General features: G+C 44.3%; 1 protein-coding gene across 1 annotated transcript in view; it reads right to left on the bottom strand.

The window, feature by feature from the left end:
• OTUB1 (OTU deubiquitinase, ubiquitin aldehyde binding 1) overlaps positions 1-7,924 on the bottom strand; it is a 47,698-nt gene extending 39,774 nt beyond the window's left edge. The window contains exon 1 of the mRNA XM_033955916.1: positions 7,780-7,924. Within this exon, the coding sequence (XP_033811807.1) occupies positions 7,780-7,831 (52 nt within the window). The 5' untranslated portion in view covers positions 7,832-7,924. The remainder of the gene's footprint in view (positions 1-7,779) is intronic.
• Between the last annotated feature and the right edge of the window lie 12,252 nt (positions 7,925-20,176).

Raw genomic sequence — 20,176 nt, 5'->3', positions numbered from 1 at the left:
TAATATAATGTTGAATTTGCATATAGACAAAAGTATCAGTAGACAGAATACAAAATTCTGTCCGCAACTGATTAAAGGACTTAATTTTCCCATTGTCATCCACCAATTGAAACACATAATGAATGCCCTTTGTTTCCCATCTAGCAAAACTTACACCATCAACCCCAGGAAGAAAATTATTATTGAAACGAATAGGCAGAAAAGAAGTAATAGTAGGGTTAATAGAATGAAACTTACACACCCAGTGCTATGTCTTGCACAATGAACGATGTAACACCTTACTAGTGAGAGGCTCAGGAGATGCAGAGGGAAAAGAATGCAGGTATGCACTAAAATGTGTGGTCCGGAAACAAGAAAGTTCTAAAGAAGTATTAGTGAAAGCAGTGGAACCCCCAAAAAAGTCATTAATATGGCGCATACCAATAGTCAGATAGCGGATATTCAGCAAACCCAATCCACCCTTGTACCACAGAGCCGCTGCCCACTTGTAAGGAAGTCGGGCCCTCTTGCCCAACCATAGGAACTGTTGAACTACACGTTCTAGGCGATGCTTATCCCGTAAAGTCAAATAAAGAGGGAGCACCTGAAAGACATACAGCCAACACGGAACAATAAGCATGTTATAAAAGTGAACCCGGCCTAGTAGAGAAAACAGTAAACCCCTCCAAAGGTGTAATTTATTCTGAAGGGTCTGAAACAAGGGTTCTACATTAAGAGAGTACAATCGAGATAAATCAAATGGAAAAAGAACCCCCAAATATTTTAAATGTGAGTCCGCCCATCGAAGAGGAAATAAACCCCTCCATGCTGTGCGTACCACAAGAGCGGAGGGTAAAGCAAAGGTTATCAAAAGGGTTGTCCTTTCTGTGATGACTTCTAGAGAACTTTCCAGAAAAGCTGACAAATTCATGTCCTCTAGATTAGCTCTTGAAGTCTTGTTTGGAGTTGAAACCCCTGGATCTCTTTTAATATTCAGATACTATGTCCTTACAATTGAAGGAAGATTATCCTTAGGGATAGCCAGAATTTCACATTAGTATTTCCATGCCATTTCAACATGTAACATAATAGGGCACTTTGGAAAATTTAGAAGTCTCACATTATTCTTCCTTAATTGATTCTCCATATTCTCTAACTTATGTGATATAAAGGACCACTCTTAACAAGTTCCAGTTCCAAACTTTTCATCTCTTTGATTTTATCCTCCTATTTCTCCAGTTTATCTCCAAGATTAGATAACAACAATCTTTGTTCTTCAACCTTAGAAGAGATAGTCCCACAATCAATTTTAAATGCTAAAAAGCACAATTTAAGGTTAGAATCCATAACTTAGCCGCCACAAAGTTTCCTTACAGCTGTTTTTTTTAAACTTCACAAATTTCAAGATAGTCCTTCCCAAAGCTCTCTTAATGTGTGGAGCAGTATTTTTGATCTCTGGCTAGACTTTCATCATACAAGTCCAGTGCAGCCATCCCTCCTTGACTGGTTACCATAGATCCCTCTCGGGGTAACAGTTCTCCAGTCCTTCCAATGGAATGCTTCCAGGTTGAGAAGGAACCAGTGTCTGTTCTGGAATCAACGAAACCCGGTCCATACTAAGGTCTACCACAAAACTCTGGTTACCTCAATTGTTGTCAAAACTAGTCACTGTGAAACTATCAACACTGGAGGGCGGGAGTGGGAGGTTCCTTTTTTTCTTCCCCACATCAGCATCATGGAAAGCAACTGTGCTAGAAAAAACAAACGATCAGAGAGAGCAACCTGCTCAAGCATCCGTCCTCAACGCCATCTTGACCCCCCTCAAAAAGCTTACCGTATATTTAAAAGTACAGCCTTTTTTAAAAGTACAACCTTTTGTTTATTATGAAGACTGTATTTTTGTGCTGCTTATAAGGAAGCACTGTGTAGTAGAGTGCTGTGGAGCCTCTATCTTTAATTCCTGAAGGGATTCCGTGATCACCTGCAAAAGCACTGAAGCCTTAAATAGCCTGCACACAGTCAGGTTCTCTCTAAGATCAGGGGCCTCCACCAGATCCGAATCTGGCCCCCCCTAAAGATGAAGCAGTATCTCCTGCTAGAGAGGACCCTGACTGGAAGAATAAAAGCATAGAAAGAGAGCCCTCTCTAGCCCAGTCTTCCTCAGACTGGACCTCCCCATCTTGCGCATGGCACTGTCGCTGGGAAATTGCATTCTTTTGTGGGGGTGGGGAAGCTCCCAGAGCCAGCATGGCCACAATCCCCAAGGGTTTCATGTGGCCCTTATTAATCCTGGAAGCATCAAACTATGATGAAATCAGGGAGAAACCCCTGTCTAGGATATCCAGACAAGCTCCTTTCTGGGGTTTTGTAGCAGTGTCACAGCTGCGCTTCGACAGGGACACACTTGTGCTGCTCCCCGGCTCAAACCTGGACTTTCTCCTGTCCCTTGCACCATCTGAGCACTAACACTAGCGGCTCTTGCCCCACCTTATGTGCCGTGCAGCATGTGGGACAAGGATGATCCTCAGGCAGCCATCCATCGCATATTTGGCATGAATCCAAAGTATACTAGTCTGAAAAGTTCATCACACCTGTTTTTAAGCAAAATCAAAGTGTTCTGAGGCAGATAGAGGCTTTTATTTTCAAATTGGGAAAACCAAAATGGCTGCCACAGCAGTCCCTGAGCCCCTGAACATTTAGTGCAGGCTGTCCAAGTGGGTGCACTGCAAAGCAGTCTACCCCTTAGAAGCAGACCCTCGACCTTAGTCTGCGCTCTTCCACAGCCAGAGATGTTCCAAGATTGGGATCCTCTGCAGCACCTTAAAGTCTTGTAAACAGAAAAAAAAAACCAACACAACAACCCTGAATTTAGTTGAAAAATAAACATGAGCAGAAAAGACAAGCTCCTACCATCTCTCTTTGAGAGAGACAACTGAGGAAGTGCAGGACAGCCCAGAGGGATGGGAGGCAGAACAAAATAATGCCAATGAGGCTCTCTACAAGAATTCTCATGAGAAGGGATTGACTACCCAAAGGTTCAGGAATAAAATGTCTGTCACACTAGAATATCCACTGCATGGTGGCTTGGACCTTGACTGCTTTTTCCGGTCTTCCCACCAAGGAGTCTACAAACAGCTCTGTGAGGAGAAGGACAAACTCGAGCTTGTACCCCTCCTGAATAATGTCCAACACTCAGTGGTCTTGGTGACATTCGCCCATTCCTCCCAATAAACTGTTAACCTCCCTTCTATTCTGGGGGTTACAGCTGCCATGTTGGCATCATAACTGCTTTTTGAGGGCCCCTGAGACAAGGGCTCCAGAAGATTGGGTACATTTGGCTCTCTCAAATCTCTGGAAGGATCTGTGGGCTGAAGATCTCACTACATACTGATGAAAGTACCTAGAGCCACAAGAACCATGAAAATTGCCTCAAGAAGACTTCCTAGGGGCTTTTTGTCTGCTATCTGGTAGAGACTTGGGTTTGCGAGCCTGTACACTGGCCATTAAATCAACCAGCTCTTTACCAAAGAGCAATTGACCCTTGAAAGGCAATTTGTTCAGCTTCACTTTAGATGCAGAATTTCCTGCATTCCACGGGCAGAGATAGCATATGTAGAGACCTTGCTGAGTACTCTGAACAGATCACACAGCACGTCTGCCACATAATCCACTCCCTCGAACAGGAATTGAGTGTCAACGACAGTCTCCCCTGCCGGGGTCCACCATAACTTTAAGTAGTACACTGCTGCTGCCTTTAATCCCAACACTGCAGCTTCAAATTGTCTCCTATGGAAATCCTGCATGTCCTTTAACATGACTCCCCCTTCGCTGGGGAGGGAGGTACACTTGGTAGCACGCACCTCCAGGAATCCACCTTAGGCGAGACGAAAAGCTGTTGAAATTCAGCATCTATGGGATACAGCATGTCATAGCCTTTGCTACCCAGAGGGAACCCTCTGGAGTATCTCAATGGTCCATTAGCATCTTAGTGATGTCCGGCTGCGAGGTAAAACACCTAGTCTGAGCTCTTGTGCTGCCCTTCAGCAAGCATTGAGCTATAGAAAACTGGAGCTGCTCTATCTTTAATTCTGAGAGAGACTCAGAATTACCTATGATTACCTATAATATCCCAAGTGCTTATAAAGCCTGCGTACTGTCGGGTCCTCTCCCTGATCCAGGGCCACTATTTGGTCCGCCTCGGCATCTGCAAGTGGGATGTCATATTACCTGCTAATGAGGACCCAAAATGGGAGAGTAAGGCATAGAAATCGAATTCTCTTCCTTCCAGTCTTCATCAGACTGGACCCCCGTCACTGGAGCATGGCTTTGTTGCGGGGTACAAGCGCATTGAGTGGGAGAAACCCCCAGTGCTACAGCTGCTGATACCCTTGAGGGGTTAATGCAACCACTGTAATTCAAGTATGCTTCGTACATCATACTGATGAATTCCAGGGCAAAACCTCAGCCAGGATGCCACGAGGGCATCTCCTCCTGGGGTTTCCCGATAATGTCATGACTGTGCTTCACCGGGGCCACACAATCGGCATTTTCCAGCTCTGACCCAGATTTCTGACCTGGGACCCCAAACCACCAGAGGAACTAGGGGAGGCTCATGGCTCCTTTCCCCCACCCCCTTCATGTGCTGCACATGGAACATGGACATCCTTGGCCAGCCATCCATTGCACATCTGGCAAGAATCCAGAGTATCCTGACCTAAGGAAGCCATCTAACCTGATTTTGAGCAAAATCGAGGTATTTTGAGGCAGAAAAAGGCTTTTATTCAAAAACTGGGACATTAAGATGGTCACTGTGGCAACAATTTTGGTGCTAAAAACAGCCCATGAGAGCTAACTGGGGGTCAAAACCCAGCAATTTTAGGATTTTAGGGATGGGAGACCCTGGCTTTAACCCCAGAACCCCCCCAAAAAAATCACTTTTGGATAAACACCCCCTCCAATTTTCTTTTATTAGCTGTTGTCAGCCCTGCACTCACTGTGTCATGCTTTGTGCTGGAAGCTGCATAGGCTGACACTGCAGCCAGCTGAATGGAAGAATCTACGCCTCAGGTAAGCCTGGAAACCAGACTGCTTGCTTCTCCTGACGCTTCTCAGTCCCTCCAGCGGAGTAAGACTTCAGCCCCTCGCTGCACATGCTGGGGAAAGGAAACACAATCAGCTCCCAATCCTGGAGAACCACCACGGAGCTGTTCAGCCTGCGCTCAAGCCCACTGAGGACAGATCCTGGGGCGAGCCTACCAAGGGGACTAGTCCCCAAGCTCCCAAACTATTGTTGCAGGCTGGCCAAGTGGGTGCCCTGCACTGCAGGTTGCCCCTTAACTACAGACTTCTGACCTGAAGGTCTGTGTTCTCCTGCAGCCAGAGATGTCCCAACACCGGGAGCCTTTACAGCACTGAAAAGCCTCTTGACTTGATGGTAAAAAAACCTTAAAAATAAAGAAATAAACACGAGCAGAACAGACAGGCTCCTACCACCTCATGTGTAGAGAGAATAGCTGGGGAATACAGGAGAGCCCAGGGAGAAGGGAGGCAGAGTGGAAAAATGCAAATGAGGCACTCTAAACATACCCCATGGGTGAAGGTGCATAAACCCAAAGATTCAAGACTGATGCTTCTACTGACCTACAATGAAGGGTTAAGAGACTTACCTAGAGTCACAGGAAGCAATCTGGGATTGAATTCACAAACTCAGAGTGCTGAGCCAGCAGTTCTAACCACTAGACCAATTGATAAAAGAATTATGATTGGGAGACTGGTAGATGATGAATTATGGGAGGAGGTGATGCATGTGTGTTTTAGTAGGAAGTGCATTCAAGAATTATTAAGGGGTGGTAAACAGAGTTTAATTTTTAGGAGGGTTGTAGATAGGGTTATGATATAGTAGGAGAAAGTTGGTGCATGTGGGTTACAGCTAGGGCTATATACATGGTTAAATTATTGGGGATTGGTAGGTGAAATTATGTTAGGGAGTACTGGCAAATGTGGATTATAAATTTTCTGCATATCATTCCTAAGTGAATTACAAAAATACATTAACAATAAAATCAAACATACACAACATATCAACTACACATCATAACAAATCACTCAATGCCAACAAACTTTCAGAAACTACAAGAACAAGAAGGCATCCGGAAAAATTAAGAGGGGACAGATTCAGAACCAATGCTAGGAAGTTCTTCTTCACCCAAAGGGTGGTGGATGCCTGGAATGCGTTTCCAGAGGATGTGATAGGACAGGGTACGGTATCAGGGTTCAAGAAGGGATTGGATGAATTCCTGAAGAAAAAAGGGATAGAAGGGTATAGATAGAGATCACTATACAGGTCCTGGACCTGATGGGCCACCGCGTGAGCAGACTGCTGGGCCGGATTGACCCCCTGGTCTGACCCAGCAGAGGCACTGCTTATGCTCTTATATAATCAATACTCATAGCACTTCAAATATCTGCTGAAACAATGAGTGCAAAAAGTTCAATGCCTATAATATATTCAAACTTCAAAATTCATATAGTTCCATATGCCTCCTATAACAATAATGGTTTAGGCCCCCCCTTAAATTCCTTTTGACTTTGCTTCATTCTTAATTCGTAGGACAATTCATTCCAGAAAGTAGGACCAGCTATAAAGAAAATAGATGAGCAATATTGCTCCAGTCTCACAGTTTGTATTGACAGAACATTCAAATTTAGCCTGATTAGCTGATCTCAGGGACTTAGATGACTGATATAGGAGTACCTTTAGACCTGCAGCAATAATCACCCAAGGGGCATTATTTAGTGCTTTAAACACCAGGAAATGTTTTAAAAAAAATAATGCTCTCCTGAATCGGCAACCAGTGCAATCATTTTAAATATAGTGTTATAACGAGATTTGAATTCAAAATTATTGTGGGGGAGAGTGTGTGGTGTAGTGATTGGAGCTACAGCCTCAGCACTCTGGGGTTGTGGGTTCAAACCCTGCGCTGCTTCTTGTGACCCTGGACAAGTCACTCAACCCTCCATAGCCTAAGGTATGTTAGATAGATTGTGAGGCCCCCGGGACAGATAGGGAAAATGCTTGAGTGTCTGATTGTAAAACCGCTTAGCTAACCTTGATAGGTGGTATATAAAAACCTAATAAAACTTGAAACTTGAAACAGGGTTCTATCATAAAAGTGCACAACCACAGTCCTCAAAGACCAAAATCCAGTTGGGTTTTCAAGAGCTCCAAAATGAATATACAAGAGAGTGGATGCAGTATGTGTAAATTACTGTATGAAAATAGATCTCATGAATATTTATTAAGCAAATCTTGAGAACCTGACTGGGTTGTGATCCTCAAGGACTATAGTTGCTCACTTCTGTTTCACTGGGAGAGCAGCAAATTGGGGGAAGGATTACAAATGAGAGATCATATGGAAGAAAGCTGGTACATTGGTTTGCTATTGGGAGGCTGGAGGAGTTACATGGAATTATTGAGGATAGAGGTGGGAGACTAATAGAGTTGTATCTTTTTCGGGGGGTGGGGAGAGACGTGGATGTGTGTTACAGCTGGGTGTGCACACGTGATTATATTATTGAGGTTACCTTACGAAGGGTTGGTGAATATGGATTATTGTGTATATGTGATTACTGGGAAAGAAGGCTGATAAATGGGTTAATGTTACTAGGTGAACGGATAAATGTGATTCTGTTGAAAGGACAGGGTTAGGGTTGGTGGGGAATCCCAACCAGTCCCTTTGTTTCCTGGATCACCCTCCCCTCAGGCTAAGGCCTCTCTTTCCCTCTTCCCCGTTTCGTTACCTTCTGAGTCTCCCACAGTGTCCTGCGAGCGCTGCGCCTCCTCCGCCGCCATGTTTACCCGCCACCCTCCTCCCGCTCACCGGCCCGGGTCGCCCACCGCCTCTCAGTGCCCGCAGCCGTGCGGGCCAAGCCTCGCTCTGAATCACCACGGCAACGCCCCACCCCCATCCATCCGCCAGTAGCCAATTAACACACAAAACCAGCCAAAGTTTCCGCCTCTCAGAGCGAGGTGTGGGACGCAAAGGCCTTCTTGGTACAATGGGACCCGCTTTTGGGAAGGTGGTTCATGTTTGTTTTTAAATAAATGCAAAATTAATTAAACTATGTCATAGGGCTTCAGAAAAATAACTCCTGGACGGGAAAAGCAATTAAGAAAAAGTCCCGGTTTTTGATGAAGTAAAGAAGGCATACAAATCAGAACTACAAATCCATGCATGCACTGAGCAAAACTAGAAGTGGATCAACCCCTTTACAGTGACAGGAGTGAGATAGCAAAACCAATTCACAGAGAATCTATAAGTTACCCAGTTTAATATTTTTGGCTCAAGCTATAGTCAACAGAGATTCACAAAACCGGTGCCTCTTGAATTCTGACTTTGTTTTGGTTTCAGTACCACCAACTCGGATGTCAAGTTACACAATTCAAGGCTGGAGACTTTTTTGGTCAGTCCAGGTCACAAGTACCTGGCAAAAACCCAAATAGTAGCAACATTCCAAAACAGTGTGGGATTTGTAGTGTCTGATCCTTACTAAAACTAAAAGATCAAAATAGTTTCCAAAGATAATCCATAAACAGTAAAAGTAGAACTTGAAAGGAATTCTATTCAAATAGGAAAGTTTCTCAAAAGAGCAGAACCATCCATCCCAACTGTGAGAAATGAAATAACTTTTGAAGTATATATATATTAATATACTTTTGCTAACATTTAGTATGATGTTAATTATTGCAAGTTGTAATAACATATAAGAACATAAGAAGTTGCCTCTGCTGGGTCAGACCAGAGGTCCATCGTGCCCAGCAGTCCGCTTCCGCGGCGGCCCATCAGGTCCATGACCTGTAAGGTGATCGGCATCTAAGCCCTTTTAATCCCCTTATCCTTCTCTGTAAGCCCTTTCATAACTTATCTCTACCTCTATCTGTATCCCTCAATCCCCGCGTCCTTCAGGAATTTATCCAATCCTTCCTTGAAGCCCGGTAGGATACTCTGTCCTATTACAACCTCTGGAAGCGCGTTCCAGGTGTCCACCACCCTTTGAGTGAAAAAGAATTTCCTAGCATTGGTTCTAAACCTGTCCCCTTTCAATTTCTCCGAGTGTCCCCTTGTCCTTGTGGTTCCCAATAGGGTGAAGAATCTGTCCCAGATTCACTAAACGCACAGATCGTGTTCCGATGGTTTTGCGATTTTTCCCGATCGTGCCCGATCAATTTCCCACCCGATCCGAACCGCCCATGCAAATGAGGGGAAATGGCATGCATAATGAGGAAGCCATCAATTCACTAAACAGAAGGAACACTAAAACAATTATTGAGGACCAGTTGCCTTACTGTCCTTGCCGACTCTCCTGCTCTCTGCTGCCCTGAAGTCCAAAACAATCATCAAAATAAAAAATAAAACTAAAGAGCGAAGGTCCAGCAAACCCTGCCCTGCCTGCTTGTTCTCCTCCCCTTTTCTTGGGACCTCTCCTCCTTGCCCTCTCTGGCAATGGCAGGGCTCCCTCTCCCTCCTTCCTGGGCTCAGGGCGGTGGCATCCATAGGGAGAGGGTGACAGCGGGCAGGGTGCGGGTACCCAGGAAAGTGACTTCTGCTTCCAGAATTATGGGGAGCTAAAGCGAAAGGAGACAGCGCCGAAGGCTCTACCTCCCCACAATCCAGTAAAGTGAGCAGAGACATCTAGATAAAAATATCCAGAGTGAGCGAAGGAGACGGCCAATGCGAGCCCGTGGTTTTAACTCGCGGTTTTAGAGCGTGTTCTGTTCCTGCACAAGTGTGTTCTGTTCAATAATCTGGCTGCACTGAATTGATTCCTTTTAAATATGTCCATTCATAGGGCCAGCAACGAGTAGTAAACTGCAGCCACCCCTCCCCCTTTATTTTGACCTCACTTGTGCAGAGAGCAAGCGCATGTGTGGATAGCATCTACAGCCAACCAGGATGGTCTGCGCATGCATTGTGATCACTCTGCGGCGATCCGTGGGATCACAGTGGGGCGTGTGTCTGATCAGCTAATTTGCATGAGGACTCTGGCCTAGATTCATGTTTATTTATAGTTTGATATACCGACCATCACAAGTATCTGGTCTGATTACAATAATAAAAATTAAAATATTAAAAATAGCTTTAAAAAAATAGGGGGGATTGAGGCCAGGACAAAGACAAAATTAAGACAGGTTGGAGATGAGGACAGAGGGGGAGGAAAATTTTAATTACATTGTGTAAATAAAAATAAAAAGGAGGAAAGAGGGAAGGGATAATACAAGGGGGGAAGGGGGTGTCGCTTCCTGAAAGCGTTTCTCTATTTGTTCGTTTTTATTTTCCCTTTTTTTCAGGTTCTCAGTTGGAATTTTGATAGGCATCGTTGAATAAAAATGTTTTAAGGGTGTGTTTTAAACTTATTTAGAGAATTTTCACTGCGGAGGTAAAGTGGCATTGCATTCCAAAGTGATGGCGCGATTATGGAAAAAATGGTGTTTCTAGTATAATATAAGTCTTTGATTGAGGGGACTGTCAGTAGGTTCTGATTAGTGTATCTAAGGGCCCTGGCTGGGGTGTGTGGAATTTAAAAGGCAGGCAGGTGGGAAGTCTTAATTTTTAAAACTAGAAGGAGGATCTTATAAATTAATCTGTGAGAGACTGGTAGCCAGTGTGACTCTCAATGAAGCAGGGTAACGTGATCATATTTTTTGGCTTTGTAGAGGAGTTTAATCGCTGTATTTTGTATTAGTTGCAGTCAACGAGCTTCCTTTTGGGTTATTCCATGGTATAAAGAGTTACAATAGTCTATGTATGAGATGATCAGTGAATGGATTAGGGTTTGGAAAGAGGTAGGTTCTAGAACAGAAGTTATGGAGCGAATTAAGCGGAGTTTATGGAAGCAGTTTTTGGTCAGTGAGCTAATTTGGTCATGGTAGGTGAGATGTTTATCACTAAACTTGGTAGGTGAGATGTTTATCACTAAACTTACCGGTCTGGATCGTTGCTGGGCGATTCATAGCTGAGTTCTGCCGGGTGACCAATTCACTAAAGAGTCCTCATGCAATTTATCTGATCAGATGCATACCCACAAGCAATCCCATGGATCGCTGCATAGCGATCGCAACACATGCGCAGACCATCCTGGTTGGCTGTAGATGCGATCCACGCATGTGCTTGCTCTCCACACAAGTGGCATCAAAACAAAGGGGGGAGGGGTGGCTGCAGTTTACTTAAGTGGACATTTCAATTTAATGGAACAGAACCAGATGGAACAGAACATGCTTTAGCCAGAGTATGGAACAGAACACGCTGCAGCCAGATTATGAAACAGAACATGCTTTTAACCTTCGGGTTAAAACCACTGGCTCGCACTGCACTGTGCTTTTTGCAGAATTTTGGTTTTATTTTTTACTAGCTGATTACCCGGCGTTGCCCGGATATTTATTTATCCCAAAATGTCCAACCCCCTACATGTCCCACCCCCCTATGTCCCACATGTCCCACCCCCCATGTTACCCCCCCCCACATGTCCCATATGCCCCACCCCCATGTCCCAACCCCCTACCCTCCACATGTCCCAAAGGAATGTCCCTCTCTATGGGGCTGAACTTAGACTTAAACGGCATCGGGAGTGTCGGTATTCATCTCTGCGAGCCCGAAAACTATGGCTTGGACATTAATATCTGTCGCTTTTGATAATTTTAACATATCACCCCCTTCCCACCCCCACAGTATTTTACCCCATCCCACCTGCACAATATTTTTCCCCAGATAGTAAGTCATATGTGTACCAAGTTTGGTTGAAATCTCTCCATGCGTTTCAGAGTTATGCTGAGTATTCATCTGTGAGCCCGAAAACACTATGGGGTAGATACTAAAATCTGTCATTTTCAATCATTTTTACATATCCCCCCCTTCCCACCCCCACAGTGTTTGTCCTCAGATAGTAAGTAATGTGTATGTCAAGTTTGGTTGAAATCTGTCCATGCATTGAAGAGTTATGCTGGAACATACATACATACACACACACACATATATTCAAATTATAATGTGAAATATTTGACAAAATGAATACAATACAACTAACGCAAAACTTGATTATAAACAACATTTTTAGTTTCACCTCCAGGAGCAAGAACATATAAATTCTTGGGTGAACTCACCCTTGAGCAAGCAACATAGAGTTGTGGGCCGCGAGACCCCCAGAACATATCACCCCAGGTAGTGAGGGATCTGCATACCAAGTTTCGTTCAAATCGGTCAAGCCGTTTTTGAATTACTGTGAGAATGGCAGCTTTTTACATTTTTTCCATTGACATGCATGGGTGAAATCTGATTTTCTGTTTGTAGCTCCGCCCACGTGTGCAGGTGGGCCGCGAGACCCCCAGAACATATCATCCCAGGTAGTGAGGGATCTGCATACCAAGTTTCGTTCAAATCGGTCAAGCCGTTTTTGCGTGATCGCGGCACATACACACACACACACACACACACATACATACATACACACATACCTCCGATTTTATATATATAGATAAAAATGTATAAATGCAGACTGCAGCCCCAAATTCATCTCGTCAATTTAAAAAGGCATTGGAAAAAATATCCCCTTCTAAGAAACTGCGCTAACAGTTTTTAGCGCGGGGTGCCGCGCTGAATGGCCCGCGCTGCTCCCGAGGCTCATAGGAACTCTGTGAGCTTCAGGAGCAGCATGGGCCATTTAATGTGGCTCCCCACGCTAGAAACTGCTAGCACCATTTCGTAGAAGATGGGGTATGTCTTTAAATGTCTTTTGAAATTTTGAAAAGATTCTTCCTTTCTCAATTCTACAGGCAAACTGTTCCATAATATTGGAACTAAATTTAAAAATGCTCAATTTCTAGTCGATGCAAGATAAGCCTTTTGAAATATGGGACAACTACTCTGTTATCGTTCAAAGATTAAACACCTAGGTGCATAGAATATAGAAAGATATAACGGTTGTAACTCAAACAATGGCAGCAGTGCATGCAAACAATCTCATGCATATTCATTGGAGAAATCCTGAAAACATGACTAGACTGAGGCTCTTGTAGACTGAGGTTGGACATTAAACAATACATACACTTAGCCAAGGTTAATGTGCTCACTGTTTGTGCTGAACAATATCATGTCATGCTCTCTTTCTGAGAGTCACCTTTAACATTTGCTACCTATTTACTGTATTTACTTATTTCAATAAATAACTGCATCAAGTCTTCTTAGTATAATATCATTACAGTGCTCCCCCGTGAATTCGCGGTCGGTGGTTCACAGTCCCGGTCATTCACGATATTTTCCGACCGCAAATCGCCGACCAGGAGAGGACAGCTGGAGAGGCAAGAGAGGGCAGCCGGAGCGCCGGCGAGTGAAGGAAATCACTCGCTCTATGCTCCGACCGCCTCTTCCTGTACTAAAGTCAGGCCTCACCAATGAGGAGCTGCTTTGACAGACTGAATGGACTGTTCAGGGTTATGCTGTCTTTTACTTTGTTACTATGCTATAATAATAATATTTACACTTCCCCCTCCGTATTCGCGGTTTCGTTAACCGCGGTTTCAATTATTCAGGTTTTTTTGTTCCCTGGCTCCGCCCCCAAATTTACATCACTGCTTCCGGCGTTGCACAGAGGAAGTCGCTGCTCCTCTCAGCCATCTTTCTTCCAACTGAAGCTCTGAGAAGTAGACTTTGGGATCATAACCCCTGTACTGTCTGATTGTCTCTAGCTGCCAGCAAAACTGTGTTCAATTTAGATCGATACTTTGTGTGTTCAGGATACCGCGCATGGAACAGTCTAGAGGCAAGAGTGTTGGATAGCAGAAGAGAGCGGATAATACTTCAAAACCGTGATGGGCCTTGTGTTCCAGCTATTGGATTTCATCAGCAAGCTAAGTCTGCTTTAAGTTACAGCGCTGCAGATCAGGTTATTTGCAGTTTTTAATCTTTATTAGGGCTTTTTAAAGAAAAACCACAAATAACGTAGGGAAAAGTTATTCACGGCTTTTCGGTATTCGCAGCTATGTTCCGCCCGCATCCACCGCGAATATGGAGAGAGAAGTGTACTATTTACTATATCGCAATTACTACACTAGGCAGATCAAGCGGTTTGCAAACTAAAAAGAGAGTTCAAAATGAGAAAAGAACATAAGAATTGCCACTGCTGAGTCAGACCAGTGGTCCATCATGCCCAGCAGTCCGCTCACGCGGTGGCCCTCTGGTCTAAGACCAGCACCCTAACTGAGACTAGCCCTACCAGCGCACGTTTTTGTTCAGCAGAAACTTGTCTAACTTTGTCTTGAATCCTTGGAGGGTGTTTTCCCCTATAACAGCCTCTGGAAGAGCGTTCCAGCTTTCTACCACTCTCTGGGTGAAGAAGAACTTCCTTACGTTTGTATGGAATCTATCCCCTTTCAACTTTAAAGAGTGCCCTCTTGTTCTCCTTACCTTGGAGAGGGTGAACAACCTGTTCTTATCTACTAAGTCTATCCCCTTCAGTACCTTGAATGGATAAGTTGCAGCTGTACTCACTCGAGGAACGCAGAGAGAGGGGTGACATGATCGAGACATTCAAGTATCTCGGGCCGCATCGAGGTGGAAGAAGATATCTTCTTTTTCAAGGGTCCTGCGGCAACAAGGGGGCATCCGTGGAAAATCAGGGGCGGGAAACTGCACGGGGACACCAGGAAATTCTTTTTCACTGAAAGGGTGGTTGATCGCTGGAATAGTCTTCCACTTCAGGTTATTGAGGCCAGCAGTGTGCCTGATTTTAAGGCCAAATGGGATAGACACGTGGGATCTATTCACAGAGAAAGGTAGGGGAGGGTCATTGGGGTGGGCAGACTAGATGGGCCGTGGCCCTTATCTGCCGTCTATTTCTATGTTCCCTCTCAATCTCCTCTGTTCGAGGGAGAAAAGGCCCAGTTTCTCTAATCTTTTGCCATACGGCAGCTCCTCCAGCCACTTAACCATCTTAGTCGCTCTTCTCTGGACCCTTTTGAGTAGTACCGTGTGCTTCTTTCATGTACGGCAACCAATGCTGGACGCAGTACTCCAGGTGAGGGCATGATAGCCTTCTCTGATCTGTTTGTGATCCCCTTCTTTATCATTCCTAGCATTCTGTTTGCCCTTTTTGCTGCCGCCACACATTGTGTGGACGGTTTCATCGACTTGTCGATCAGAACTCCCAAGTCCCTTTCCTGGGAGGTCTCTCCAAGTACCACCCCAGACATCCTTTATTCGTGCATGAGATTTTTGTTGCCGACATGCATCACTTTACACTTATCCACACCAATGTGTAGATAGGAAAGTAGAATATCAATCATTCAGTACACAAAGTAGGGTAAGAGACAGGAGACAGGGGATAATGATTCTGCATGACTGGTCTGGTTGCATTAGAAAACCATACCCCTATGCTAAATAGATAAACCAACACACTCTATCCATGGTTTCACAAAATTATCTAATAGCTCAATTGTATTCAATAAGACATTCAATCTGGATAGCTATATAACATACACAATAAAACTAATGGCTTTCTTTTACAAAGCTGCGCTGCGCTAACGGCCCTGAAGCCCATAGAGATTTAAAGGGCTTCGGGGCTGTTGCTTTGTAAAAGAGGCCGTAAATAATATATAATAATTTATGAATAATATTTTAATTTTTATTGTTACAATCAGATCCTAATCATAACACGTCCTAAGACAATAAACAATAAATATTTCAAAGTTTAGATAAAGTTAGGAAACCCATCAATCACACCCCTTCATGTGCTTCATCAGTTAGATTTGAGCATATGTTAATGAAAACTATGTATTCCAAACCATCTTCAGCGTGCTGAAAATCAATAATCTTCCTGTAACAAAATGTCACTCCTGGACTGGACTTTCAACTGGCAGTTACAGAAAGGAGTGACATTTTGTTACAGGAAGATTATTGATCTTCAGCACACCGAAATGGTCGTTTGGAATACATAAGAAGTTGCCTCCGCTGAGTCAGACCAGAGGTCCATCTCGCCCAGCGGTCCGCTCCCGCAGCGGCCCATCAAGCCTATTGCCTGAGCAGTGTGGTCCCTGACTATTTCTTTAACCTACCTCTACTCCTATCCCTATAACCTACCTCTACTTCTATCAGTATCCCTCAATCCCTTTGTCCTCTAGGAACCTATCCAAACCTTCTTTGAAGCTCTGTACCGTGCTCCTGCCTATCACAGCCTCCGGAAGCGCGTTCCATGTATCTACCACCCTCTGGGTGAAAAAGAACTTCCTAGCATTTGTCCTAAACCTGTCCCCTTTCAATTTCTCTGAGTGCCCCCTTGTACTTGTGGTTCCCCATAATTTGAAAAATCTGTCCCTGTCTACCGTTTCTATGCCCTTCAGGATCTTGAAGGTTTCTATCATGTCTCCTCTAAGTCTCTGCTTCTCCAGGGAGAACAGCCCTAGCTTTTTCAGTCTGTCAGTATATGAGAGGTTCTCCATACCCTTTATCAGCTTAGTTGCTCTTCTCTGGACTCCCTCAAGCATTGCCATGTCCTTCCTCAGGTACGGCGACCAGTACTGGACACAGTACTCCAGATGCGGGCGCACCATTGCACAATACAGTGGCAGGATGACTTCCTTCGTCCTGGTCGTGATACCCTTCTTAATGATACCCAACATTTTGTTTGCTTTCCTTGAGGCTGTGGCGCACTGTGCCGACGCCTTCAGTGTTGTGTCTACATCACTCCCAGGTCTCTTTCAAGGTTACTTACCCCTAGCAGTGATCCCCCCATTTTGTAACTGAACATCGGGGTTTTTTTCCCTACATGCATGACCTTGCATTTCCCTATGTTGAAGCTCATTTGCCACTTTTTGGCCCACTCTTCCAGTGTCATCAGATCCTTTTGTAGGTCTTCGCAGTCTTTCGTGGTTTTAACCCTGCTGTATAGTTTGGTGTCATCCGCAAATTTAATGACCTCACATTTTGTTCCCGCCTCCAGGTCGTTAATAAATATATTGAACAGGAGCGGTCCCAGCACTGACCCCCTGCGGAACTCCACTCGTGACCCATTGCCAGTCTGAGTAATGGCCCTTTACTCCAACCCTCTGTCTCCTGTCTGCCAGCCAGTTTTTGATCCATCGGTGGACCTCCCCTTGCACCCCGTGGTTCCATAGCTTCTTAAGCAGTCTTTCGTGTGGTACCTTGTCAAAGGGTTTTTGGAAGTCAAGGTAGATGATGTCTATGAATTCCCCTTTATCCACCTGGCTGTTTACCCCCTCAAAGAAGTGCAATAAGTTTGTGAGGCATGACCTACCCTTGCAGAAGCCATGCTGACTCGACTTTAGCTGTCCATTGTTTTCGATGTATTCACAGATGCTGTCCTTAATCAGCGCTTCCATCATCTTTCCCGGGACCGAGGTCAAGCTCACCGGCCTGTAGTTTCCCGGGTCACCCCTTGAACCCTTCTTGAAGATGGGCGTGACATTTGCTATTTTCCAGTTCTCCGGGATGAAGCACATGAAGGGGTGTGATTGATGGACTGGTTGGCTGTTTGGGTTGCCTAACTTTGTCTAAACTTTGGAAATATTTATTGTTTATTGTCTTAGGAAGTGTTATGGTTTGGATCTGATTGTAACAATAAAAATTAAAATATTATTCATAAATTATTATATATTATTTAGTTTTATTATGTGTGTTATGTAGCTCTCCAGATTGAATGTCCTGTGCTAAATAGATGAGAAGGCTTGCGTGAATAGCCATTTCTTGAGGGCCACCTTAAATTCCTTAAGGGAGGGAATCTTATGGATAGTAGGGAAAGAGTATTCCAAGTAGATGGATCTGTAAAGAAGAATGCTCGGTGACAAGTGGACTCAAGATGTGCTTGTCATGGTCCAGGTAGGATTAGGCAAAAATCATTTATGCACTGGAGATGGACTGGACTGTAAGGGATGGTGAGACAAGCAAGATAATTTGGGGACCTGAATCAAAAAGATTTGTAAGTCAGCAGAATTTTATATGTGATCCTCTATTTAACCAAAGCCAGTGGTGAGATTTTAGAAGACTAGTGACTGTCATACCTACCAGCTTTACAAAGAAGTCTAATGACCACATTTTGGAGAGTTTGGAGTCTTTTTATAGTGTGGTCTGGGAGCCCTGTGTAAGTGATGTTACAGTAATCCAGTTTTGAGATAAAGAATAATAAAATTAGGGCCTGAAAAGGATTGTGGTTGAATAGGTGACGAACTGAGCAGAGTTGGCATAAGACATAAAAACCCCACAAAAAACCAAACACCTCGCCTTGGTCAGGGCTGAAATTTGGGGAAGAAAGGATAGTTGGGAGTCCGGGATTACCCCCAAGTATCGGAAACAGTCAACTGGATTGATCTTGCTGCCAAAAAGAGGAAGTGGGTCAGGAGGTTTGGGGAAGGTACCAGCGAGTCAACAGGCAACAGTTTTTTCCTTATTTGGTACAACCAATTTGCGACCAGGTCTAGACAGTTTTTGAAGGTGGACATCGATGCAGTTACAAGTTTAATTGGAAAAAGCAAGAGAATGTTGTCTGCATAAAAAAGGGCTGAAATTCCTTAAGCTTGGATTAGTTAAGCAAGGAGACTTAAGAAAATGTTGGACAGGAGAAGCAAGAGAATGGAGCCTTGTGGATGGTTAGGAGACAGAGAGGAAGATGTCTATCTTGAAGGTCCTGTTAGTGAGGAAAGATTCAACCAGGGTAGCACTGTTCTGACAGTCCAAATGATTGTAAATGTTGAAGAAGATGATGGTCTATTAGATCTAGTGAGACTGCCGATTCAATATGATGTTTGTTAAGGTGGGAGTATACCTCACTCAGGGGAAGATTCTCTGTTCTCAGTAAAATCTGACAGACTGCTACTGTGGCCGTTATTGTAACGATTTCAAAAAGACGAGTTATTCTCAAAAAAAGCGCATGCAAATGAGGTTCATGGAGTTTCACGAAGTGCTGCTAAATTTACATGTGATGATTTACTGGTGACAGCAATCGGCACATGTGCAGAATATACCACGAAAAGAGGCATAAATGTGCGCATGTGCTGGGAAAAGCAATGCCATTATCATCTTTGTGTCTCATCACATATCTTCTCATCAGGATAACATGGAAAGTGTGAGGATAAGAACCGCCATCCATAATATTGTCCGCTATTGTAGCACAAAACATGCGCGGCTCACAAATGCCTATAATTTACAGGCTTTTGAATTTTGTAATTTTTTTAATGTCAAATTTTATCATGAGCCACAGCTTGAAACACATGATTGAGAAGCAATTTTTACAGTATCAGCACCTCCGAAGCAGTCGGTGATTTTTGATTGCAAAAAGCTGGCACAAGGCTTGGGGAATCACAAGGCAATGATAGAGAGTCGCCCAGAGTGCTCCTTTGAATATTGATGAGCCCATTTACTACATTTGCATGGCAGAGTCGGAAACTGCTAGAAAGCTCGTAAAAGAGCCATTTTGATAATTGGCCGCTAAAAAAGGGAAGGAAACTTGTATACCGCCTTTTTGTGGTTTTGCATTTCAAAGCTGACATTTAAAGCAGTGGGCACTAGAGGATTAAGGGCTAGATTCACTAAGCAAACTGATCGTGTACCAATCGGTTTGCGAGCCCTTTACGACCCAATTTCCCTCCAACCCGATCATCCTCCGATCCGCGCATGCAAATGAGAGAGAACGGCATTCAAATGATGGCATGCAGCGATTCACAAACAAAAAATCCCGCAACACTGACTGGGCTGGCCGATCACAAACAAGCAACTGCTGAGAACCAGTCACTCAGGTCCTTTCCGATTGCCCTGCCTTCTGCCGCCCTGCACTTTGCCCTGTTTTTCTGTCCGCCTGTCCCGATCTCCTGCCTGCCCCAAACTCCTGCAACCCCGACTCTCCCATCTGTCCTGATCTGCAGTACAGTGGAGGTAAACTTCAGACATAATCTTGTTAGCAGCTGGCTAATTCATCGGCCTGCATGCAATCAGGCACGGATTGGACATGGAATCGGGGGTTAGTGAATCAAGCCCTAAGTGACTTGCCCAGGGTCATGAGGTGCAGCACTGGGATTTGATCTCACAACCTCTAGATGCAGAGGCAACAGCCACACCTTGGACTATTATGCATGCTAAACCAGCTGGAACAGGTTTAGCAACCATCATTAAGGACAGTGTAAGTTTTGAGAATCTGCTTC

The sequence above is a fragment of the Geotrypetes seraphini genome, chromosome 8 (genome assembly GCF_902459505.1).
Source record: "Geotrypetes seraphini chromosome 8, aGeoSer1.1, whole genome shotgun sequence".
NCBI lineage: Eukaryota > Metazoa > Chordata > Amphibia > Gymnophiona > Dermophiidae > Geotrypetes > Geotrypetes seraphini.
The sequence above is the reverse complement of the archived record's forward strand: the minus strand, read 5'-3'. Positions and strand labels throughout refer to the sequence as shown.